Below are 25,467 nucleotides of genomic sequence, written 5' to 3'. Positions count from 1 at the left end.
CTAGCACCTGTGAGGCCCTGGGTTCCACCCCCCCCCCCCATGGCCCCGTGGACTGCCTTCTTCACCAAGGCTGAGGCCCTGTCACCCCCGCCCCTTCCACTCAGCCAGGCTAAGGTCGCTCAGTGGGTCCCTCTGCTCTACCCTTCAGATCTGCCTTTTTTTTTAACTTTGAGCTGGGGGGGGGGGAGAAATTAACCTCCCAGCAGGTGACAGAGGGTGGGAGGGAGCTCAGAAGCCTAGAGCCTGCCTGTGCTTTCTGGCACCTGGGTGACCCCTGAGTGGAGAGGAAGGGATCAGGCCGAGCTTGGAACGGTGGATACGTTCCTCCAGAGCAGGAGAGCCCTGGGAAGCCCGAGGATGTGGGGGTCCCCAGCAGTTGTCTGGTAAGTAAGTAACCCTCAGCCAGGCCCGCCAAAGGGGCCTTACCTGGTCACTGTGGGACTTGGGAGACCAGGGGAGTGCTGAGCAGCCCCAGGCTTCTTAGAGCAGGATCCAAATATTTCCCACTAGAATCCTGAAACCTGTGTCTTAAGAGGGTTGAAGGGTCAAGTGGGGGAGGCCCCACTGGGTCCTAGCGGTGGCGGGGACTGGCCTTCCCAGGGGAGGTCTGGCGGAAGTCACTTCCACCTTTCCCAGGTTCCACGTCATCCCTTGTCCTGGAATTTGAGTCATTCTATCTTAAAAAGGATTTTCAGAATGCTGGGAGGAAGCGGGACACTCTTTGTCCTGAGGGGTCCTTAGAAGAGATTAGAATTCCAGGGAGACGCTAATTTCCAGGGGTTTCCAAACGCCAGGAGCCCTGGCCACTTGCTGTCCAGTCGTAAGGATAAGGAGAAAGTCTCATTTCCCTTACCACAGTCCTTGCCCGGTTGATAGATATGCACTGATATACTTTTAAACCTCGGAGAGTGGGAAGCCAGCCTGGAACCATCTCAATGTCAAGATTGTCAACAATAGTTGGCTATTGTCCTCGAGCCCTGCACAGCGGGGCTTTTGTTTAGCATTTTGTGAGGTTTCTAAGTCTGGGGACAAAGAAAGCCCGAGAAGCTGAGTGGTGGGTGGGTGAGGTGCCAGGGTCCTACCCACTTCTCACGGATGCCCAACTTAGGAATCTGATTGGGGGTGGGGGTGAGGTGGCACATCTACCCAAGGCCGGAAGGGCGAGTTCAGGCAGCCTCAGCTGGCCTGCAGGAGCCCGTGGGCAGAACCCCTGTGAACCCGGGGGAGGGAAACCGGAGCAAGTGCTGAAGGGGGTACCTCTCCGGACCGCACCAGCGGGGATTCCCTGCCAGGACAGTGCAGAGTGCCAGGCAACCACTTCTCCTTTCCTAGGTTCCTTCCCCTGCTCTAGTTTCATATTTACTTGATCTTGAAGATTCTTACTTCAAACCCTACAGTCCCAACCTGGTCAGAGTTTTGCAAATTAATCAAACGATCATCAGGAGATGCCCTGCTGGGAGCCAAAGGAAGCTGGGCGTGGGACGGGTTCAGCACCCAGTAGGGGAGCGGGAGGAGCAGGGGCGCAGCTGGGGGGGGTCTCCGAGGCGGTCCTCCTGCTTGCTTTGGGAGCGGCCAAATGGAGTCCAGGGGCGGAGCGACCTCCTGCTCCTCTCCACTGGAAGGTTGCAGGCTTAGTCCGGCTCCAGGTTGGGGACATGGACCTGTCATTCTTTACCAACCCATTCTAGGGAACTTGGTGATTGACCTGCCTGGGTTGATCTTAAGCCCTGGCCCTCATCCCACCACAGAATTGATATCAGCCTTGGGTGGAAGCACAGAGTCTCTTCCTGCCTTTTAAAACACAATTTGTGGGGCTAGGGCTGGGGCTCAGTGGTAAAGCGCTCACCTTGCATGTGGTGAGGCACTGGGTTCGACCCTCAGCACCACGCAAAAATAAGTAAAGATACTATGTTTTCATCCGCAAGTGAATAAATATTTTTTTTAAAATCTAGAGACGAGTATCAACATTATTAAAAAAGAAAACAAAAACGTATGTGGGGGGGTACTGGGGACTGTACCACAGAGCTACCCCCCTTTTTTGGTACCAGGGATTGAACCCAGGGGTGCTTAACCACTGAGCTACTTTTTGGCCCTTTTAACTTTTTTGTTTTGAGACAGAGTCTTGCTAAGGGGCTTAGGATCTTGCTAAGTTGCTGAGGCTAGCCTTGAACTTGTAATCCTCCTACCTCAGCCTCCCGAGCCGCTGTGATTACAGGCGTGCTCCACCGTGCCTGGCACCCTCAGCCCTTTTTATTTTATTTGGAGACAGGGTCACACAGAGTTGCCCAGGCTGCCCTGGAACTAGCCATCCTCCTGCCTCAGTGTCCTGAGTGGTTGGAATTATAGGCATGTGGCCCCACACCTGTCCAGTTGAAAGTATTTCGAATTTTTTTCCTTCGGTTCATGAGCGCATCTCAATTTATTATTCCAAAGCAAACAGCCATATGCCTACTACTCAGGGCATCTTCTGAGTCTTCCGATATTGCTGTCTACCTCCCTGACAGGAAGCACTATCTGGATTTCCAAACCTAAAGTTCTGTCTACTTTTAAACTTTCTATAATGCAACCAGAGAGTATGCGCTCTTCTGTGTCTGGTGGGTTCACTGAGCAAACTGCAGTTGAGATCCTTCTTGTAGAGTAGCCAACTCCTTTCCTTGCAGTCAAGTGTTCCGTGGGTGTTTTTCCGTTTTGGAAAATAACAGTGCTGCTGTGAGCGAGGAGGCCCAGGACCTTCTTGTACTTGTCTCTCCCCTGGGCCCGCATTTCTCCTGGAGTGGAGTTGCTGGGGCTCAGGCTGGAGGTGTGATCAGCTTTAGGGCTCTCCCAGTTTCTGAAAGTGCTCCAACCCCCTCACTGCCCCTGGGAGGCAGGAGTCTTCTCAGTGCTCCCTGTGGCTGGCAGTCCTTCCGTCCCAGCTCCCAGGACTATTCCTCCCTCCCTCCCTTCCCCTCCCTTCCCTCCTCCCTCCCTCCTTTCTCCTCCCTCCCTCCCTCCCTCCCTTCCCTCCTCCCTCCCTCCCTTTCCTCCTCCTCCCTCCTCCCTCCTTCCTCCTCCCTCCCTCCCTTTCCTCCTTCCTCCCTCCCTCCCTCCCTTCCTTGCCTCCTTCCCCTCCCTCCTTCCTCCCTTCTCCCCCCTTCCCCTCCCTCCCTCCCTCCCTTCCCCCCTCCCTCCCCCTTCCCTCCTCCCTCCCTCCTTCCCTCCTCCCTCCCTCCCTTCCCTCCTTCTCCCCTCCCTTCCCTCCTTCCTCCTCCCTTTCCTCCTTCCCTCCTCCTCCCTCCCTTCCTCCCTCCCCCTTCTCCCCCTCCCTCCCTTCCCCCTCCCTCCCTCCCTCCCTTCCCCCCTCCCTCCCCTCCTCCCCCCTCCTCCCTCCCTCCCTTCCCTCCCTCCCCTCCCTTCCCTCCTCCCCTCCCTTTCCTCCCCCCTCCCTCTCTTCCCTCTTCCTCCCTCCTCCTCCTTCCTTCCTCTCCCTCCCTCTCTCCTCCTCCTCCCTCCCTCCCTTTCCTCCTTTCTCCCTCCCTCCCTCCCTTCCCTCTCCCTCCTTCCTCCTCCCTCCCTCCCTTCCCTCCCTCCCTCCCTTCCTTGCCTCCTTCCCTCCTTCCTTCCCTCCTTCCCTCCCTCCCTTCCCCCCTCCCTCCCTCCTTCCCTCCCTCCCTTCCCTCCTTCCTCCCTCCCTCCCTTCCCTCCCTCCCTCCCTTCCTTGCCTCCTTCCCTCCTTCCTTCCCTCCTTCCCTCCCTCCCTTCCCTCCTTCCCTCCCTCCCTTCCCTCCCTTCCTTTCCTCCCTCCCTCCCTCCCTTCCCTCTTTCCTCCCTCCCTCCCTCCCTTCCTTGCCTCCTTCCCTCCCTCCCTTCTCTCCCTTCCTTTCCTCCCTCCCTCCCTCCCTTCCTTCCCTCCTTCCCTCCTTCCTTCCCTCCTTCCCTCCCTCCCTCCCTTCCCTCCTTCCTTCCCTCCTTCCCTCCCTCCCTCCCTTCCTTCCCTCCTTCCCTCCTTCCCTCCCTTCCTTCCTTCCCTCCTTCCCTCCTTCCATCCCTCCTTCCCTCCTTCCCTCCCTTCCTTCCTTCCCTCCTTCCCTCCTTCCATCCCTCCTTCCCTCCTTCCCTCCTTCCCTCCCTTCCCTCCTTCCCTCCCTCCCTCCCTCCCTTCCTTCCCTCCTTCCCTCCTTCCCTCCCTTCCCTCCTTCCCTCCTTCCCTCCTTCCATCCCTCCTTCCCTCCTTCCCTCCCTCCCTCCCTCCCTTCCTTCTTTCCTTGATATTGGGGATTGAACCCAGGGTCCCTTTACCACTGAGCTGCATCTCCAGTCTTGCTTTTTTTCCTTCTGGTCCTGGAGATTAAAATGAGGGGGTGCTTTACCACTCAACTATATCGCCATCCTTTTTTAATTTTTAAATTTTGAAACAGGGTGCTGAATGCTGGCCTCAAATTTACAATCCTTCTCCCTCAGCCTCCCCAGTTCCTGGGATTACAGGTGTGCACCACCATGCCTGGCTTGAAAGTTTTTGTCTAATACTGACCTTTACTTTTTCCTCCTCCCCAACTCGGGCTTTCTGTATCTCATCCCTCTGTTTTGTTTTCTTTAGAGCTTGATTATCATCTAAGAATACTGGCAGTGCAGCTCAGTGGTAGAGTGCTTGCCTAGCATGGGCGAAGCCCTGGGTTCCATCCCCAGCATTGCACACACACTATACAGATACACACACACACACACACACACACACACACACACACACTTCAAGTCAGGAATGTTGAAATTACTTTGCAAATAGATTCAGAACTGGCTTCTTTCACAGTGGGAGAGGGGAGTCTGATTGAACCTCCCGGATGCAATCTATATCAATCAATCTATATCTATTGATTGTATGTATATATATGATTGAGTTTAATTGACCGACTGAGGACAGCAGACCTGCAGCGCCTGGCTACACACTTCCCCTGCCCTCTCCTCTTCCCTGCAGGGCCATCTGCCTCATCTGTGTTCAGCCTGCAGTGTTGCCACAGATCCTCACCTTCTGGTCAAACAGGGACAGGCCACGCCCTGCACTTGAAGTGTCCACAGGTAAGTGGGTCATGCTTGGTGTTGGAATCCGGCTGGGGCACCTCCCAGGGGCACAGACTGATAAGCAGCCTGGGCATGAAGTGACACCTGCTGGGGAACTGGGAGTAAGAGAGCCCTTTGAGTCTTGCATTCACCCAACAAGGAAGCAGAGGCCAAGTGCTGGAGTACTCCACCCCCTACCCCAGTCATGGGTGCCAGGACTAAGGCTGGGCCTGGCATCCTCTGACTCAGAGTTCAGGGCTTGTTTCTTTTTTTTCCCTCCACATTTTTTATTGGTGCACTGTAGTTGTACATAATGATGTAATTTGACCAATATTGCTCCCTAGCGCCCCCACCCCACCACCACCTCTAGTGCTTGTTTCTTTAATACAAACCAGCATATAGCATGGTGTCGCAGCTGGCCTGGCTTGGGGGATTTGTGTCTGTCAATTCATCCTTACAGCAGTGTGACCAGCAGCTGAGGTCCACAGGAGTGAGTGACTTGTCCATGGTCCCATGAGAGGTAAAGCCAGGACTTCAACACAGGCAGTTGAGTCCCAGGTCTCTGCCCTTAGCCCGTTCAGCAAACAGGACACTGTGATGCCACACACATTTGTAGGACATTTATTCTGGAGCAGGCCCTCTGCTGTGGCTTTTCCATTTGTCAAATCATTTCATCTTTGAGAGAGGAGTTATCATTGTACTATAAGATTCAGGCATCCCAAGACCCCCCTTTGCTTCTGACACTAACTTTAAGTCCTTAGACCACCTTTGGATTTATTAATTCTCTAGAAGGACACACGGATTTCAGAACAGCAGTTATACTCATGCTTATGGTTCATTACAATGAAAGGACTCAGATTAAAGTCAGCACAGGGATGGCGCACGGGGAGAGACCCAGGAGCAAGTCCTAGGTGTCCTTCCCCAGTGGATATCGGAGGTCAGCACCGACTTCTAGCAGCAATGTGTGACCATACAGAGCGTGCCAACCAGGGAAGCGCCGCTGAGCCTTGGTATCCAGAAATTTTGCTGGGATCAGTTAGTAGGCAGAGCTGCACGGCTCACCTTGTTTCCAGCCCTCAAGAGATTGAGCTAAGACCACACTGACAAAGGTCCAGTATAGATCACGTGGCTAGCATAGCTTTCCGGAATGGCCCACTGCCTCCAGGTAAACAAAGTTATTCTGATTAAGTCAAACATTCAGAGGGCTCAGAATTTCCTTCCCGGGTGCTGGGGGAGGGACGAGGGTGGCAAAGGGCCAGACTTTTCCATGAGCCAAGCATAATTCTTCCCTGCCCATGTGTCCATTTTGCAGAAAAGGAAATGGGGTTTCAGGGAGGTTAAATGACTTGTTCCAGGTCACGTGGTTAGGGCCCTGATAGTCCAACTCCAAGGCCCAGGAACCTCGTGTCTTTCTGACAGCTTATATGTCTCTGTGGAGAGAAAAGTTAGCCCAGGAGATAAAAATTTACCCATCTTCCCGTCTGATTGTTCATGTCTAGAGTGCATTTAATTTAAACCCTCTGTCCAGTCTTTACCATGAGGGAGGCCCAGGCAGGGCTCTGCTTGGGGAAATGCGTCACATGCAATAAGATTACACTTCCTGTGGCCAGACTGTCCATTCCACCACTACCAACACCAACACCACCACTACCATCATTATCACCCATCACCACCCCCATCGCTACCACTACCACCACCAATCATGACCACCACAATCATCAGCACCATCACTACCACCGCCACTACCACCATCTTCACCACCACAACTACCACCACCACCATCACCACTATCATCATTACCACCACCATCCCCATCATCATCCCTACTCCATCATCATCCTCACCCCCATCACAACCACCACCATTAATACCACTACCCTCACCACTATCACCATCTCTACCACCATCACTATCACCATCACCACCACCATCACCACCATCACCACCATCACCACCACCATCACCACCATCACCACCATCACCACCATCACTATCACCATCACCACCACCATCACCACCATCACCACCATCACCACCATCACCATCACCATCACCACCACCATCACCACCATCACCACCATCACCATCACCATCACCACCACCATCACCACCATCACCACCATCACCATCACCATCATCACCATCACCATCATCACCATCACCATCACCATCACCATCACCATCACCACCACCATCATCACCATCACCATCACCATCACCATCACCATCACTACCATTACCATTACCATTACCATCACTACCATTACCATTACCATCACCATCACTACCACCATCACCACCTCCATCACCATCACTACCACCATCACCACCATTACCATCACCACCATCACCATCATCATCATGCTGTTAATTCATGGGAAGAAAATGAGACTAAGCAAGAGGCCCACACAGAGCAGGTGGGATTCGAGCTCAGGTGCTCTGACTGCAGTGTCACCGTTAAGTCACGTTGCCGCCTGTGAAACACAGTGGTTAGATTTAATGAGCTCTGGGAACTTGCTCCTCAAGGTGTGATCTCTGGACCAGCAGCACCGGCGTCACCTGGGGCTCCTTAGAACTGCTGGGCCGCAAGCCCTGCCTCAGACCTGCTGAATCTGTGTTTAACAAGTGCCCAGATGATTTGTGAGGCAGACTGAAATCTGAGAAGTCTTACCCTAAAGTTCATTCTTCTCGGATGAACTGTGAACTCAACCTTTGCCTGGTAAAGGGTCCTGCCTCCCTTCCTTCCTTCCCTCCCAGAATTATCTCCTTGTCTGACAGCCGGGGTGGAGTGCTTCTCAGACTACATGACCCTGCAGATCCCAAGCAGCCACGTGCAGGGCTTGAGGCGGTGGCTGGGCAGAATCCTGCACTTGCCAGGTAAGGGGCTGGGCAGGGCCGTGGCTGGGGAAGAGACCCCGCACGTGCCTCACCCAGGGCTTTGGCGCTGCCTTTCTCCGCCTGGAACCTTCCTCTCCTTTTGCTGTCACTCAAATCAGCTGAAATGCCCCTCCCCAGGGCCTCCCTGTCTCTGAAGCAGCCCCCTCCCCTGCTATTGCCATCTTTGTGCTCAGCTCTAGAACCATCCTCCGCATTGCTCACGTGCCCCTTGCGGGGGCCCCCAGCAGAAGGAGGTGCAGCTCACTCGCCCCTTCTGAGTAGCTGCAGCTTCAGGAGAGTGGGAGCTGCCTGTGCTGGGGACACCTGCAAGATGGATGAACAAACAGCCCCAAACTGGGAAGAAGTGCCCACCCTATGCTCCAAGACCCACACTGCCCCGGAAAAGAAAAGGATGTGATTCTAGCAGGGCAGTTCTTACCCACTGGAAGCCGTCTCCTCCTTGGCGGGCGAGTAGTGCACCTAAAGTAGCCAAAACCAAAGGCAAGGCATTACTTTCAGAGACAATTGTGCCATGAGCTTGCCAACAGAAAAAATGGGAATGGGGGTGAGGACCATAAGGAGATTACCTGGGACCTTCTGGAAACTTCTGGAAGGAACAAGAATAGAGAGATGTGCCAATAGCCCATTTCCTGCTGTGTTTTCCATCTCAGGGGCGGAAAAGTGAGTCCTCAGAATCCTCCTCTCTTTTGCACAAAAAGGGAGCCATTGAGGAGAGGGGCTTTCCCATCACTCCCAGAATTTAGGGAAAACTCCTAGGGGCCCTGTTCATTCCAGAAATTCTTCAAACACCCTGTGGAACTGGTGTGGCCTAAATCTGTCCTGGGAGGGTTGGCTGCCCGATGGCCACCAGCCCACGAGTCTTGGGAGCGGCATTTGGTATTAAAAGGCCACTTTTCCAGGAGAAATGCTGTGGATACATTAAGCTGTCGCCTGTTCTTTGGAGAGCCATTATTAATGGAAAACAATAGATTAATAGTTTTAAAACGCTTGTTCAATAAGTAATTTTTATGGCTCTGGATAGAGCCCATTAAACATTTCTGTGTGTTATTATAAAGAAGTTTTAAGCGTAAAATCATAAAGTCAATAGTCAGAGAATTAGTCACAGCGGCCAGCCACAGGCCATTAGTTTTAGGCGCTGTCAGAGACACCTGTGGCTTTCTGCGGAGAGTTTTTATTTCCAGCGGCAGCCCAGCAGCGCCAGGTGGGATGCAGAAATGACGGTGCCTGCTGCCTTCCATAAACTTGAGGGGACAGCAGGCAGGTGTGATCAGCGGGACGCCAGGCAAATATTTACAAAGTGCAAACGTGAACGCAAAACTAAAGCATCCAGGTCAATTTGCACATCCAGGCGGAGACACTTTATTTCCCCAGCGATCTGCCTTCCAGAGCCTCCCTCCGCCTGCTCAGGGCCTGGATCTCTTGCTAAAGATAGCGGTGGAAGCTGCGCTTTTAAAAGGAGAGAATCACCAGAGAGGTTCCCCGCACAAAGGGCTGTTCTCCCCAAGGTGCTCTCCTCTCCCCGACGGCTCCGCTGAGTCGAGGACCTTTTAAAACACCAGGACAAAAGCGGTAGGATTATGGAAACTAGAGGAAATCCAAGGAAGAGGATAGAACCCTCATTCCTCTACCCAAAGAGATCCACGCCCCACCCCACCCCCCCTTTTTTTTTTTTGCTATGGAGCTGGCATTTGAGTGGAGGGCCATGAGCAGTCACTGTGATCCCAAGCCGTTTAGACAGTAGGTGAGGAGATGATAAGTGGCGCAGACAGGAGGCAGGAAGTAGAACAGGCTGGTTAAAGGGTCAGGGTGAGCTTCACTGAGAAGGTGACTTTTGCACAGACTTGAAGGAGGTAAAGTGAGCTGTGCAGACCTTTAGAAGAGTTCCAGGCAGAGGGCACGGCTGTGCAAAGGCCCTGAGGCAGGAGTGTGCCTGGGATGCTTGAGAAACCACAGGGAGACGGGAGACGTGGCAGGAACAGAGGGAGGGAGTTGCACAGAAGTGAGAGAAGAGGTCAGAGAGGTCAGGGGCACCTCACATGGGGCTCCTGGCTGAAAAATGGAGAGGTCTGACAGTCTGCTGGCGGCTGTAAGGAGTAGAGCAGGGGGTGAGGGAGGACGCCAGGAGGCAGCTGCACTCCCCAGACTGGGCCCAGGGGTGGGAGACCGGCCAAGTCTGGATATTTTGAGGGTGGCACCATGCTTTCCTGTTGGTGTTCACCTTCCCTGGACCTCGGTCCTGCATTCCGTCCTCTCCAGGTAACGTGCTTCCGGCAGAACAGCCCTCTGGTCCTGTCTGGTGTCCATGCCCCTCACCTTCCAGAGAAGCGGGCTCCACCCACACCCATGTTCCTTTCTCTCCGCAGGCAGCTGGAGGACCCCTGAGCGCCAGGATTCTCTTTTGGTTAAATGCGGCTACTCTCTGCACCCCGCTTCTGGTGGCGACTTTGTTTTCCGAGCTCAGTACTCCGCCTGCTCCGTGCGGAAGGAGGTAGGTTTGGGCCAGATCTGTTTGTTTACTTATTTTTGCAGGGCTGCCCAGGAGGGAAGCCAGCAGCCCCCCAGGCTAGGCAAGGGCTGGGCCACTGAGCCGCACCCCAGCCTTCAGGGAGACTTGGTGACGTCCCTTGGGAAGAGGCACCATTCTGGGAGACAAGAGGAACTAAACCTGAGCCCCGATGTCCAGGAAGGGGACCCTGTGGCATCTTTCCTCTGTAGAAACAGACTGAGGGAGAGCAGGAGGCTCAGGCCTCGGTGGAGCTGCTGATGGAAAGATGGAGAGGTCTGAGCAGAGGGGGCCATCACAGTTTTGAACAGGAGCCTGCTGGGGGCTGTCAGGAGTAGAGCAGAGGGTGAGGGAGGGCGCCAGGAGGCAGGCAGCTGCGCTCCCCAGACTGGTGTGTGGCATAGACGGCAACCACCACGGCTGCCTCCACCCAGGTTAGAAGTCGCTTCCCAGGCAGCGTCCCACGGTCCCTCCTCTGTGCTTCTGTCATTGAACTGCCACCCTGACAACAACACCCTGCTCACACAGACCAGGCTGGACTCTCTGAGGGGAGGGGAGCCACTCCCCCAGTGCTTGCCTCAGGTCCTGGCACAGTAGGCACTCAATAAGTGCTTAAAGATGTGAACACACGGTGCTGAGGCGTTGCAGAGGCTGGTGGGCCAGGCTCACTTGCACAGGCCCTGAAGGTGCTCACAAGACCGTGGGATTCTGTCAGTTTTGCAAAAAGTAAGGCGTCTTTGTATTCATTTCTGTATTTGTCCCCTGCCCCCCTCCTCCTCCATGTGCAGGAGCTTTGGGCCCCCAGGAGGCTCAGATGGGGCGGCGGTAGGAGCTGGAGTGCGGGGTGGGAGGATCGACTACAGGCTGGAGGGTGAGGGATGACCTGATGGCGGCAGATGGCCGGGAGTGGGGGTGCAGCACCCCAGTCACTGAACTCCTCCCTGCCCCCCACCCCGTTCCCATGGGTGCAGACCGCCCTGGGACCCTCCTATCTTTCCTTTCCTCTTCTCCTCCCCCATGTCCTCTGTCTGTCTTCCTCCCTTGCTGGCCAAGCCCAGGGATATTCCCAAGGGACTGAGGTCCCCCGCAGGGGAGGACTTCAGGAAAGGCCTTACCACTCCTCTTCCTGCTATGTCCCTGACCGCACCCCAACACATGCCACCTCAGGCCCCTGCAGAGCTCAGAGGTGGCTTCTTCCTAAGGCTGGTGGGGGTCAGCCTGGCACCCCGGGGGGCCCACTGTGGAGCTCTGTGAGCTCCCCCTTGCACACAGAGAGTGCGGAGCAAGGGCACCAGATCTTGTGTCCAGCTGCGGGGATGGCCCCCTGCCTTTCCCTTGGTCACTCTCCTCCACTGAGCCTCAGTGACCTCGCCTGTAAGATGGGAATGAGAAAGTCCCTTGTGAGACATGGGGAGGGTCAAGGGAGCCAGGGTACGAGGGTCTGTCCCTGGGAAGACACATGTAGGTGTAGACCTCTGTCTGTCTGACCAAGGGGACTTCATGACACCCACGGCCATCCCCAGCCCCAAGGGCTTCCTGGTCGGGCTGTGCCACTGCTGGGGCCGGGACACTGGACCCAGGTTCCCAGTCCCTGGTGGCCTTGGTCTTGCTTCTGTCCCTTTTCCCTGAGACCCCCCAGCGTCAGGCAGTTGGGCTCGTGTTAGCCATGGTCGCTGTGAGCGGCCCCTGATCTGGGCTCGTGGCCTATTAACTCTGTTTTCTTCTTTCATTTGAACATGCGCATTCGCCCCACTTCCAGAAAGCAAATTACTGGTTGGAAATCAGACTATTTCAAAAAGGGGTGAAAGGGTCGAAGTGGAGTGACGGCTGCATAATGAAGTGTCCAGTGGTCGTGTCAGGGCTGAGCCAACAGAGCGTCCACTGCGGCCCCACGTTTATTCAGGTAATGGGTTTAGAGAGCCTGGGAGGGGACCATCACAGGCTGGGCTGCTCTCCAAGGCCCAGTCAGAGGGCCGTGGCTCCTGAGCCTCAGGACAGACTGGGCAGCAGTGGCAGCTGGAGATGCAGAGTGGCATCGTCCTCAGAGATGTGCGCAGGTCCTGGCTGGGTGCTGGATCCACTGGGCTTTTGTCTGAGCAATAAGGAATGAGATGGGATGAGAGCGCGGGGAGGGTGTTAACCGTCTCTGAATGGGCTTTCTCAGTTTCCCATTGACGCTGGCATGAGGGAGCCAAATCAGCAAAAGTATGTTGTGTCTTACTGTCTGTATTGAGAGAAGGTGCTGGAAAGATGCTCCTTTTCTCCGCCCCCCCCCCCCCCCCCCGCCTTTGAGTTCTGGGGATTGAACCCAGGACTTTTGCACATGCTAGGAAAATACTCTATCACTGAATCATATCTCCAGCCCCTTTTAGTTTGAGTCAGGATCTCACTAAGTTGCCGAGGCTGGCCTCAGCCTCCCAGGTTTCTGGGATTACAGGCAGGTGCCACTGCACCCAGTTTAGAATACTCCTTTTTAACCTGGGTCATATCAGGGAATTTTAGACCTCAGGGCTGGACTGTAGCTCAGTGGTAGAGTTTACTTAACTTGCATGAGGACTGGTTCAATCCCCAGCACTGGAGGGCGGGTTCTCTTTTAGGTGTAATGCCTCCATTTGAAAGATCAGGGAATGGTGCTTGTCCTAAGAGCTGTGAGCAACTTCACTGCCTGTGCATTTCTTGAAGTCGGGTTTCTCTCTAGCCCTGGGAGACTTGGGTGGGAGGCAAAGAGTTGCAAACACAAGTCCACAGGGGCCAAACCAGCAGCAGAAGTATGTGCTGAACTGGGGGGCGGGGGGGGGGTCGGTCAGGACTTGAGCTCTCCTTTCGTTTACCCAGCAGACACTTCCACACCCCTCTCCCTGCCAGCATCAGCCCCTCTCACCTGCAGTAGCTTCCTAGGTGGTGTGCTGATGTGAGGACTGAGCGGAGATTACACTTGCCTGAGGTCCTGCAGCTGGTAAGTGGCCGAGCTGTGCTCCCAACTGGGCAGTGCAGTGGGGGCCATGGCAAGCTGCAGCAAGCACAGCAGCCTCCAACCCTGGCCCCCGCAAGGAGCAGCCGACACAACTCCTGGCTCATCGGCCAGAGTTTCCATATATATATATATATATATATATCTATCTCAATACCCCCATCCCCCAAAATAGAAAGAAAAGAAAAAAACTGTTGGTTTGGGGTTTGGGGTGTAGCTTGGTGGTAGAGCAGTTGCTTTTTACATGGGTTTGATCCCCAGCACTGAAAACCAAATTGCCTTTAACTTTATAAATAATGTGCAGTCCAAACAAAATGCTGATTTTGGCCTTAGGGTATCAGGAAGGAAGGCGGAGAGGAAGAGGGAAGGGAGGAAAGAGAAAGGAAGAAGTGAGAGGAGAAGGTTGGTGTGAAAAGCTGCTAAAAACAACCATTATTCAATAAGTGTTTATTAATCACCCACTATATGCTGGACACTGCACTGGTGCTAAAGGAGCAGATTTGAATAGTACCTAGACGCCTCAGGAAGCATACACTTTTAATCTCATCGGGTCTGGTTTTTAAAGCAAGGGTGCTGTGCCTGGAATAGCCCAGGGAACTATGGCTCAGAAGAGCTGAGCCCTGGATTTTTTTTTTTTTTTTTTTTTGTACCGGGGATTGAACCCAGGGTGCTTGGCCACTGAGCCACATCCCCAGTCTTTTTTTTACATATATATTTTATTTAAAGACAGGATCTCACTGAGTTGCTTAGGGCCTCACTAAGTTGTTGAGACTAGCTTTGAACGTGGGATCCTCCTGCCTCAGCCTCTTGAGCTGCTGGGCTTACAAGCATGTGCCATTGCACCTGGCTCACCTGCATTTATTTTTTTTTTTAAGTTCATTCTTTTTAAATTTTTTTCTTGGTTGTAGTTGGACACAATATCTTTATTTTATTTATTTATTTTTATGTGGTGCTGAGGATGGAACCCAGCGCCTTGCACGTGCTAGGAGGGCGCTCTACCGCTGAGCCACAACCCCAGCCCTCACCTGCATTTTTAAAAAAAGACATTGCTTAGTTGCCAATTGACCTTTACTTTATTTGTAAGCCATGCTGAGAATTGAATCCAGTGCCTCACACGTGCTAGGCAAGCGCTCTACCACTTTTGCCACCACCGGAGCACTTTTAATGGCTCCTCGTGGCCACCCCAAGCCTCCTGTGGTGCTCCTAAGAATCACTAAGCCTCCTTCTGGGAGCTCTAGGCTTTGCCGCGGGGCACCAGTTTGACTGACATTCTGGGGATGGTCACTCCTTCCTGTGCACTGGGCCTGTAATTTTGGGAGCTGCCGCCAGGGGGACGGTGTTGCCGGTGTCACAGACACTGGGCGGAATTGCAGAGAAGCGCAGGAGCTCCTCGCGGTCCGGCGCCTACAGAGTCTCTAAGAACCTGCGGCTGAAGCCCAGAGGCCCCAGCGAGGTGTGGGAGCCTGCATGTCCCCACCTCCCTGCAGAGTGGCAGAGAAGCGGACGCATACCAGAGACGGAAGACGGGTCTTCTCTGCTTCAGCCCCCCTCCCCGCTACCCCTCCGCCATCCGAGAACCTCATCGAATTGACTGATTCATTCCTGGTGACTTCTGCAGCCGCCGCTTCCGTGGCTGCACCTTGAACTTGCATTAAGTTTTAATTAAAGCCGTTTCACCGGCCTTGCCCTTGGCTAAATGCAGCTGTGGGCACAGGGCACATAGATATTTAATACTTTGCCTCTCCCCGCTGATGGCGCAGGGTGCCCAAGGGTGTACCCGAGCCGTGCCCTGCTCGCAGCGATCCGCCAGCTCGCTTAAGTGTGCCCACAGGCCCCGAGCGGGAGGCCGCGCAATAACTATTCATTGCCCTGGGTTAAGTGTGCCCAGGGGCACCCGTAAACTCAATGCAGTGATTAGCGATTGCTCCCAGTGAAGGCTGCCCGAGGTCCCGCGGAATGTCCGCGGGCCCTAAATATAGCCTGTGCGCGGCAACTTAAAGGGCACGGTGCGTTTTGCCTGTGATCGCATCTCCCCTTCCTTCTTTTAGCAGAACTATTGCCTCTTTCTTCAAGCCCGGCCTCCAGGGGTGCGCTGCCTTCCTGCAGGGCGCAGTAGAGGGAAGGCAGGGGGACCTGGGCCAGCTTTGGTGGTTAACCCGGAAATGCCAAATCCTCCAACCCTCTCATCCAGCCGCAGCCTCTTCCCCATCCATCTCCTCCGCTCTCCAAGAGAAGCGGGCACCTCCAAGGACAAGGAAATTGCAGGGTCCACCCAAGGGGTTCCCTGTGGGCCGCCCTGAGCCTGTTGGCTGAGCCGGGTGGATGCTCTCCGGTCCAGGGGGCAGCTGAGCTGGGGCACTATAAGTGGCTGGGGGTCTCCTCTGGCTACTCCTTTCTGCCCCTGGGACCCCCTTCTCTGTCCCTGTGGGGAGTTGTCGTGGCCAATCAGTCCTCTTTGCCCTCAGTGTCCCCAGCTTGTAGAGGTGGGGGGAGGGGCTCAAATGATCTGCTGGTCTGTAACTTTCTCCTGGTTGCAGACCTCCCTGCCGGGGTCTGCTGCAGAGGCAAGGGGAGCTTTGGAGAATGTAGAAAGAGGAGGTGACAGCTGGGTGGAGGCCATGTTTTGCAGCAGGGGTCGGGTAGACCCTCTGCCCACACATCACCTTGGTCCTCACCTGGGAGAGGGGAGAGTGATGTCACTGTAGAGATGGCTGCAAGGCACCACATGAGACCAACTTTCCCAGTTTGCCTGGGCCTGTTCTGGTTTAACACTGCAAGTCCCACACTGGGGGACACTCAGTCCCAGGAGACCTGGTGTGGTGCCATTGGTGAGGACTGACCACTCTGGCCCTAGAAGCACTCTATCTACCTTTGCTTATTGGATCCCACCTGGAAAGCAACAGGGTCAGGACACAGTAGGTGAACTCTGGAGTGGGAGGAGGTGGGACGACCTGGCGGGGGCCCTGAGGACAGCCCTGCAGGAGAGCTGGCTCTGAACAGCAGTGTCTGGACGGGCACAGCCACTCTGGGCCTCTCTGGGCCTCGCCAGCTGCGCCCAGCGCCCCAGCTGCCCCGCTGGCTCAGCCTCGGGCAGCAGCTGAGGCTGCAACATTTCCCTGGGTCTGTTGACACTCGAGTCCCAGAACATAAATGATTTTCTTGTCTTAATGAGCAAACAGCCCCCCACCTGGCTCTCTTGCTGGCCTCCTGCTGGGGTAATCGCCAGTGCTCTGAGCGGGGGAGGACAGTTGGCTTGCTCCCCTTAGCTAGCCACTTGCCAGGAGGTGTTGCTTCCTCTCTCTTCTGCAGGTCTCCCGGCCCTTGCCTCTGAGGAGCAACAGTGGACAGGTAGGTGAGGTCTTCTGGAAGGTTCTTCCAGGCCCTGGGCTCAGGGATGCTCTAAGCATGGTCCTGTGAGAGTCCCCGTGGGCATCACCCACCCTTCTGGGCCTGGGTCTTGGAAGCAGGAACTCTAAGCTTCCTCTGGTGCCCTCCAGGCAGAGGCCGGAGGCATCTGAGAGGAAACTGGAGGAGGGGACCCAGCTCAGGGTGGGAGGCTGGGTTGGAGGCCTCTGGGGTCCTTCCCTGCTGAGGTTCTCTCTGCAGTTTCCAGGGGAGGAGGTAGTGCCTTAGCAAGACCCTGGGTTTCTGCACCACACCTCGCCTTCTGCTGGTCCCAGGGGTTTCTACAGCCTCTCAGGCGGGGCCAGGGCCCTTCTCCATCCACTTCACATCCCTTTGAAAATTCGGAGAACACGCGTGCCCTGCCTGGAGTCCTCCCCCAATTACCCATTCTCCTCAACCTCTAGCGACTGTGTCTCCCTGGTCAGATGGTTTGTGAGTGTGTCCTGTTCCTCCAGACCCCCTGGCTGCTGTCTCTTCGAGGGGAGTTGGTGGCTTCCCTGGAGGATGCCAACTTGATGGGATTGTATGTGGACATCAATGCCACCTCAGTCACCGTCCAAAGCCCCAGACAAGACGTTCTTCAGAGGCAGGAGGTCAGTGGTGGGCAACAGGCCCTGCCAGGCCCTACTAGGGTGGGGGCCTCAGCAGCGTGGCACCCAGATGAGCACTTTGCCACTCCTCCGGTGCCAATTCAAATGTCCACCTGCGAGACTGGACAGATTTAGGCAGGCAGCTTTGAAAATTGGGCCCCATTAGTGTAAAGTGCTCGACTCGGCAGATGAGGGGCTCCTGCAATCATGTATTCAGTGCGTCCTGATCATGGTGGCAGGAGTGTAATTACCATCTCTTTAAATAGCCCAAAGTTGCCGTGTAAGAGAAGACGGCTCACATGACATTTGCTCCGAGCTCGCTTCCTGCTAAAAATATCCCGGCTAAATAATATTTCCTGGTTGCAATGGAGCAATGGTCCCTGACCTGGGCTCTGTAACTCCTGGGGGCTTAGTCCAAGACTAGTTGGAAGGTGGGGGTATGGAGAGAGTTGGCCTCTGGAAGGAGGCGTTTTAGAGGCCACAGGGAGGACCCTTCTATCTCCCTAGGTGCTGAACACCTCCTTGGAGGTACTGCCACTCTGGCTGGTGAGCGGTCACTATGCCTACTCCTTAGAGGCCGCTTGCCCAGTGGGTAAGACTCAGGAGCACCCTGGAGGCCCACCTCTCTGACTCCGCTTCTATCCCCCAACACACCTCATTTCCCTGTCTCCCACTCTACCTCCTCTCTTCTTAGTCCCAACCTTGGCCACGCACTTCTGAAATGCTTGGGACAAAGAGAAGTTTGCTCTTGCTGGAAGGCGTGGGTATGCAAGCCACCAACTCACCTCAAAAAGGAGGCAGCCAGGGGGTCTGGAGGAACAGGACACACTCACAAACCATCTGACCAGGGAGACACAGTCGCTAGAGATTGAGGAGAATGGGTAGTTGGGGGAACTCTGGGGAAGAGGACAGGGCCAGGGGTAGATGAGCTGGTACAGGGGACGGGATGGGGGCCACTTGGCATCCTACAACCCAGACCCTGCACCCACAGGCTTTGCAGGTCCCTTGCAAGGAAGCGTGGCATGCAGTAGGCACGATGTGGGGGGGAAGCGCTGGCTCCCCTGACGGCCATGCCAGCCAGAGGGTCCGCATGCCGCCCAGGTCAGGAACCTGGGGTCCTGTCCTGGGTCCTGGTTGCCATCCTTTAGTGGGACATTGGCTATCGAGGTCTGGAACAAAGGTGGGTTCTTGATGGTGGGAGAGGGTCCCTCAACCCCCATTCTAGAGCCAGAAGGAGGCATTGAGGAGGACTCCGGTCTGGGTGGCACATGGTGTGGACGAAGTAGAATGTCTTCCGAAGGTGGCCAACTGAGGTCTGGGAGCTCCCAGGAGCCTCCCACGATGGGCTCCAGGGGCCCTGAGAACAAGATGGGAGAGGTCTGCAGCCTTCATCAGATTCCTCGGGGTCGTGATTCAGTGGCAGTGGGAGCCTGATCTAGACCTAGCGCAGGAGAACAATTTTGTTCAGCTTGGGCTGCCGCCCTTAGGGAGTGCCTTATGTGATGCAAAGAGGCCAGGAGGCGGAGGACCACTTCTCACCTCCCGGGAGCTTAAATTCTGAAGAAGTCCACATGCAAAGGCAGGTGGATCAAAGGCTTCATCACTGACTAGGTCTCAGGCTCCGGGCTCTGGGGCATTCTGGGCTTTGGGGATGGCCTTGCCAGGCTCTCAATCATCGCAGTCCACTGCTCTGTGATATTGAAATCCCTTTATTTGGAGACAAATGCTTTCATTTAGCTACTGCCGAGACAGCTTAACATGGACCCGTGAGAGAGCTGATGTGAGGAGACTCTTGCTCAAGTGTAAACGACTGATGTGAGCCGTGTGTCCTAAGAGCAGCTTGGATGCTGGAAGGCCCTCCCGGCTGGGTCCCCGAAGCTGAAGGCGGAGATATTCCGGCAGCTTCCTAGAGGCAGCCCTGTTCCTAGAGTCCTTTCTCATGGGTCTTCTCCAATGACTTGAGTCCCCTGGGGGTTTGGGGAACACTGTCACCAACCCCAGTGGTGTGCAGTGCTGGCCACTGGCATGGCCCCTGGCTACTGTCCTTGAGGGAAGGCATTTGACTCCAGAGCCAGGGAGCCTGGGACCTGTGTGCCCACCCTCACGCCCATGGGCTTGCCTGTGTCCTTCCTGTCCCAGTTTCATCCCAGCCAGAGACAGACGTCTCCGTCCACATCCCCAAGCAGAGGCTGGGTCTGGTCAAGAGAGGTTCCCGCATCGAGGACAGCCTGAACCTGAAACTCCTCCGTGTCCACCAGTCTGACACCTTCACGGTGACTGAGAGCAGGGATTTCGTGATGGTCAGCATCCCGGCGGCCACGCTGCTCCAAGTCCAGGTCAGTGACGCCCCTTCTGAGACCCTTCTTTGAGCTACTGACACCATGAGGAGTCAGAAACCTGGAGAGCAGATCTGTGGGTGCAGCGTGGAAAGGACTTCACCACTTAGCCTCCCCCCACCCCCAGGGCCAGCACCCTTGCTGAGGTGGCCATGTGGGAGGAGAGCCAGAGGACACTGACTGTACCCCTGTCACATGCCCTAATTCCTCCTGGTCCCACAGCCATGCCAGCAGGCCCGAGGAGCCCCAGGGACACAAGCTTTCTATAAGGTGGACCTGAACCTGGAATTTGCCGAGGTGACTGCCCCGGTCCTCTGGACGGTGGAGAACGTCTTCCAGTGCACGGGTGAGTGAGGGACAGTAGCCAGGGGCCATGCCAGTGTGCCTGCTGCTGACAGACACTGACCACATGCGTCCTCTTCCCCCAGCCCCATTCTGCTTTTCCTGTGACAGTTTCAGCCCTGGGCTGCAGAGGTCAGCTGGCTGGAACTGGCATGAGGACAGGAGTGGTGTGGGGATAAGTGGTCACCAGGTCCCTGGCTCTGGATGGAGTCCATCTGGGATGGGGGGTGGAGGAGGCAGGGGCAGGGGCCCATCAACTTCCCAAACAGAACCTCAGTGAGTTACTTAATCCCGTTCAGCCCCAGTTTTCTCACCTGGAGAACGGGAACACAGGCGCCTGTCGGGAGGTGGCTTGGCTCACCAGACTGCCCCACACAGGACGAGCCATCGCCCTTGGATCTATTCAGCAAGCTCTGTGTGGATTCCCGTTCCTCGGGTCACTTAGCAGATCAGGCTCCTTGGCAAACAGCCATACGCGTCGCCAGCTCATTTCTTAACCCGAGGAGCCCTCCCTCTAAACCTGGTGTGTGTGCTCAACACCGGGACACTGTGTCTTGAAAGGGGTTTTCGGTGAAAGCCCAGCTACCAGACAACCTGGTATTCACACATGCAAAACCACCAGGAGCAAAACCCATTCAAATACAGCATAAGGAAATACACATAATTCACAAATGATGTCGATCACTTTCATCTTAAACTTCCTAACTGTCCTCAATAGAAGACAGACGCGAAGGAGATTTAATTCAGATGTTAATAGCGCAAGAATGCCCGTTACCAGGATATGATGTTTCGGTGCTGCATAAAAATGTAATTATATTCAGAACTATATTTAAAGATTAAAAGGGGGACTGCCTACCACATCTAGCCCCAAATTCAGAATTAGAAACAAAGAAAAAGGCAGGATGGGGGGGTGGGGGTGGGCGAGTTCTAACCGTCTGCTAAAAATGGAAATATTTCTTGAAAGTTTTTACACATTTCGGCTGTTTTTATTTGAACGGTTTCCTGCAGCGGTGACATTGATTTTGGAAAGGGAGAGCTAGAACTTTCGCCAATAAGTATTCACTAAGCATTTGCCACATGAGGCTCAGGCCTCAGAGGCCAGATTGGGTCCTTGTTGTCCATCAGTGTCCAGACTGGAAGGGGAGATAAGAAATGTCCAGGGATTCCAATGGAGGGCAGGTGGACTCCGGGGGAGACGCCAAGGATGAGATGATTTTTATCCTGGGCTTTGAAGAGCAAGTGGGGGAGATAATGAAGAAAATTCAAAATTCAAAAATAGCAATAGCAATAAAAACATTTTAAGAAAAGTTTTGGGCCTCCCTGGAAAGATTTACACGGGGAAAGAATGTTCTCTCTCTCGTTTTATTAATTTAAAATCAGCAGTCGGAATGAATCTCCCCGCTCCCCGGTTCCCAGAGCACCTTCCCTGTACCTCCCCTGAAGCTTCTAGGCCTTTCTGTTCTTATTATAGTTCGCGGTGCATGCTCCTGTCTCTCCCTCTCGTCGGAATGCCTGGAGATCAAGGACTCTGTCTTATGCAGTTTTTATTCTTTACAACCTTCATTGTACCTCTTTGCCCTTGATAAGCACTTGATAAGTGATGCTTGGACTGAATTTTCACTAGGACTTTTTACAAAATATTTTAGACAAAGAACATTTTTTTTCCCTTTTGTAAATATGTGACTAATGAGTGGATAGCCTAAGCGCTCTGTGGTTACAGAGTTCTTTTTTATCTCCCTCCTGCCCCCCCCCCCCTCGAGCCCCCCCCCCCCCAAGCGGTTAGAACCTATAGGATGCATCCTAATTGCTTCAGATGGCGGCTGTTAGAAACAGAGGGAGGAATGGAGAAGAGCTTCAGCCCAGAAGAAAGACCTGGGGAGGGGGCCGCTTACCTCTAGTTGCATTCACAGTTTTAAAAACGGGTCCGGATGGAAGTGCCTCTAGGCGGAGGCAGGCATGTAAATGGGTGCGGGTGAAGACACCCAGGGCCCAGGTGGGGAGTGATAAGGTGGCAAGGTCAAGTACAGAGCTCTTGGGGAGTGGTGGGAGCTCCTGAGAACTGGCAGCTGCCAGACCTGGCCTGGCTTGCCGGAGCTCCTGCCTGGCTTGTGGGCTTCTGTTTGGTGCCAAGGCAGGCCAGAGTGGCCCAGCCTTCTGATTTCCCGTGAGAAACTGGTTACCTACAACTTGTTCTCAAGTATTGTCAGTTAATTTAAAAAATATTTTAAAATCCCTGCCGTCGAGAGCAAACCTGTCCGGGGCTGCTATTTGTAGGCTGTAACCCAGGTGTTCTCACAGCGGGTAGTTTTGGCCTCTCAGGGGACAGGGAGCAATGTCCAGACATTTATGTTTGTCACAAGGCAGAGGATGCTACAGGCATTGAATGGGCAGAGGCCAGGGGTGACGCCCTTCCCACACACAACAAAGAAAGATCTAACCCCAGACATCAGTGGTGTCCAGCCTGAGGGTGGCAGGGCAGGGAGAGCTGCCCAGTTCTATTTGGTCCCTGGGGTGGGACTGATGTATTGGACCTCAAAGTAGGAAATGACTCAAAGATGAAACGGGCTTGTGGCGTTCCAGCTGGGGCAGTGAGTCGGGACCAGATGGTCTTTGCAGAAACCTAAATTTCTGGGTTTTAAGTGTAAAAATGTGTCTTGAGGCCCATGCAGCCTCTCCAGCTCGGAGGTCTGGGAAACTCAGCAGAAGACCCTCCTAACTCAGGCTTGAGCTGACCTCCCAAGCTTTTGCTCCTCCACCCCTGGGAAAGGGGTTGCTCCTGGTCCTACAGCAGGGTTTCAGGGGGATTCTGCCTCCTTAGGAGGAAGGCTGACCTCTGCCTCCTTTCTGGAAGGTTCTGGAACAGAGTTGCCTGCCTCAACAGCTCCGCCGAGGTCTCCTCCATCTTCCCCATCCCCAGGACTGGACACCCCTCCAGCAAGAGTGCCGTCGGCTGCCTCCTCCCCGTTCCAGGGTACGGGACCTGCTGCCCAGGAGCAGCCTTTGCAGGGGCCTGTGCGCTGGTCTTCTGGAGAGGTGACCAAGGTGAGTCCACGGCTGTGTCCTCTGCCCACAACTTCCTCCTGAGGCTTTGTCTCCTTGAGACCTTGGTGAGCCCTGCTGGGCTTGAGGTCTCTCTTTCCCTGCGGTTCTCCCAAGGAGTGGCCCACTCTGACCCCTAGCTGTGTCGAGTCAAACTCAGAAAGTTACCCAGAGAAGCCAGGGTCCCTGGGAGCTCCCTCCATGGGGAGACTCCTGTGTCTCCTGCCTGGCTCAGCTCCCTGTGCCTTGAGACATGGCAAAAGGTGGTGGCCGGTAGGATCAGCAGCTGTGCCCACAAGTGAGGGGAGGGAAACTGAGGCACCCCCCAAAGGCCTTGGGGTGGGAGCCCTGGAGCCAGGCCTGGAAAGCCAGCCCGAGGTCACTGCTCCCACAGGGCCTTCTCTGGGTGAACCCACGGGCGGCCAGGGCCACTTGGTTTTGTTTCTCCTGCTTAGGAGGACCCTGGACTGATCCTGCGCACAGCCAGACCTGCGGGAGGAGGCTGGGCGTCCACCATCTCGCCTCTCCCCAGAGCAAGGCCAGGTCAGCATGGCCCCCAAGTTCCTCTCGGGGGGAGCCTAGTCACCTCTTCCGACTTCAGCCACCGTCTCCTCAGGGCCCAGGGGGCTGTCCTGGCTGTCCCGGGGCCCTCAGGCCCAGTCTTCCCAGCTCTCACATGACTTTGTCCTCAGCAGTCTCTCCTCGATGGCCTCCTGGGAGGTCCAACCCACCCAAAGTGTCCCTGGGCTCCGAACAATCTGTCACTGAAGACCCAGGACCTACGAGGCCTAAGCAGGACCCCACGCAGCCATTGGGAAGTCCCCTCCTGCTAGGAGGGGATGTGGCTTCACCAGAGCCCCTCCCGGGGGGGCCTCCCCAGGCCAGCAGAGCGCTCCAGCCTTTGACGAGGCACTTGGAGGCCAGGCTGGCCCAAGGGACCCTCAAGGAAAGGTCCTCTGTAACAGGGTCCAAAGAACCACCCCGGAGTGGCCGTGGCCTCTCCCAGGAGGGGGCCGGAGGGAACCTGGGCCCATTATCCCCAGAACCAAGTCAGGACATGGAGGGGCAGGGACCAAGAGAGCAGCAGACAGCCACCAGGGACCCTCTGGGGGCCTCAGAACCTGAGTCCTCTAAGGGGCACGAAGTGGACCCAACAGCCCCGCTGGCAGCTCTTGGGGAGAGTCCTCTGGCCTCTTCCTCTGAGGAGCCTGCAGTGAGGGCCCCAGACCTGGAGTCAACCTCCAAGTGGCCCGTGAGCTGGCGTGGGTCGGGGGCTGCACACACGCCCAGCCCTTCGCCTCTGCAAACCCTGAGCCCTCGGGCTCCTGCGGAGACCACGTCACCCCCCACGCTTGAGCCTGGAAAGCCTTCCTCCGCCAATCCGGGGGCCTCGCTGCAGCGGGAGCCGACAGAGCCCACACTGGCCACCAGCCCTGAGAGTCACGGGACTCCTGGACTCCGGCACGTGGGGAGGGCTCTCTGAGAGCCCCGGGAGGGCCTCCTTGGAGATGCTAGGGGTGAGTCTTGGGAGGCCCCAAGAAGGGGGTGCAGCGGGGTGTGAGGTCTGCTTGGTCCTCCCAGGGGGAAGGGCAGCTGAGTGCAGGACAAGGCCCTGGGCCTCCCCTGGGCTCTCCTGGCCCAAACCCGTTTCTATGCTTGCTCTTGCAGTTAAAGGGGTGCGACATTGAGGCCAGGTGCAGGCTCCCGGGCTAGGCCTGCTGGAGTCCATTGTCTCTACTCCGGCTGTGTGACCTTGGCTAGGCACCAGCCTCTCTGAGCCTCACTTTGGGATCAGTCAAATTGGGAAGGTTCTAGATCTCCCCTGATGGAGCTGTTGAGGGATGATGAGGAACTGACCTAAGACTGGAATGCAGAGCCCTGCGCACAGTGTGGCCTCAGAACCCCAGCACCCTCTGTGCTGTCTCCCAGGCCCAGGAAGGCAAGGGAGGGCTTCAGCCATAGTCAGACATCTGTGTTGGGGCACGGTTCCGTGGCAGGTGACCCCCTCCAGGGGCCTCAAAGGGACCCGACCCCAGCTGTGGGCAGGACCCCATGAGGGGAAGTGGGGATGGCCCTGCTCTGCTCTCTCAATGCTCCCTGGCTCCGGTTTCCTGGTGCCATGCTGGTGTGGACAGCCCCATGACCTCTGATGACCCAGTGCCCTCCGGCTGCCTGCCCAGAAGCCCCGCTGTGGCCGGAACCACACTCGGTGCTTCCCTGGAAGGGTGGAGCCCCCTCCCGCTAGGGCCGACCCAGGGCTGGAAGTGGGATTTGAATCGCGGCCAAGGAGAGGAGCCATTGGCGACGCCCTCCCGGAACGAGGACTAAATAAATAAATAAATAAATAAT

At 55.5% G+C, this 25,467-nt stretch overlaps 1 protein-coding gene across 2 annotated transcripts; it reads left to right on the top strand.

Annotated features, from left to right (window-relative positions):
• Positions 1 to 357: 357 nt before the first annotated feature.
• On the top strand, positions 358 to 25,467 carry Ciroz (ciliated left-right organizer protein containing ZP-N domains). Of its 2 annotated transcripts, XM_026397872.2 has the most exons (13): positions 358 to 383; positions 4,952 to 5,052; positions 7,813 to 7,911; positions 10,296 to 10,420; positions 12,195 to 12,338; positions 16,716 to 16,754; positions 17,267 to 17,404; positions 17,909 to 17,993; positions 19,541 to 19,737; positions 19,960 to 20,083; positions 22,931 to 23,121; positions 23,574 to 23,661; positions 23,811 to 25,467. In XM_026397872.2, exons 1-13 carry the CDS (start codon positions 358 to 360, stop codon positions 24,599 to 24,601), a joined length of 2,148 nt encoding a protein of 715 aa, XP_026253657.2. In that variant the 3' UTR covers positions 24,602 to 25,467. The 2 variants fall into 2 exon arrangements, with proteins under 2 accessions (XP_026253657.2, XP_026253658.2); XM_026397873.2 differs by lacking the exons at positions 358 to 383; positions 4,952 to 5,052; positions 7,813 to 7,911; positions 10,296 to 10,420; positions 12,195 to 12,338 and adding an exon at positions 14,774 to 15,011.

Source organism: Urocitellus parryii, chromosome 11, assembly GCF_045843805.1.
Source record: "Urocitellus parryii isolate mUroPar1 chromosome 11, mUroPar1.hap1, whole genome shotgun sequence".
Taxonomy (NCBI): domain Eukaryota; kingdom Metazoa; phylum Chordata; class Mammalia; order Rodentia; family Sciuridae; genus Urocitellus; species Urocitellus parryii.
This window is presented reverse-complemented; position numbering and strand designations above follow the sequence as displayed.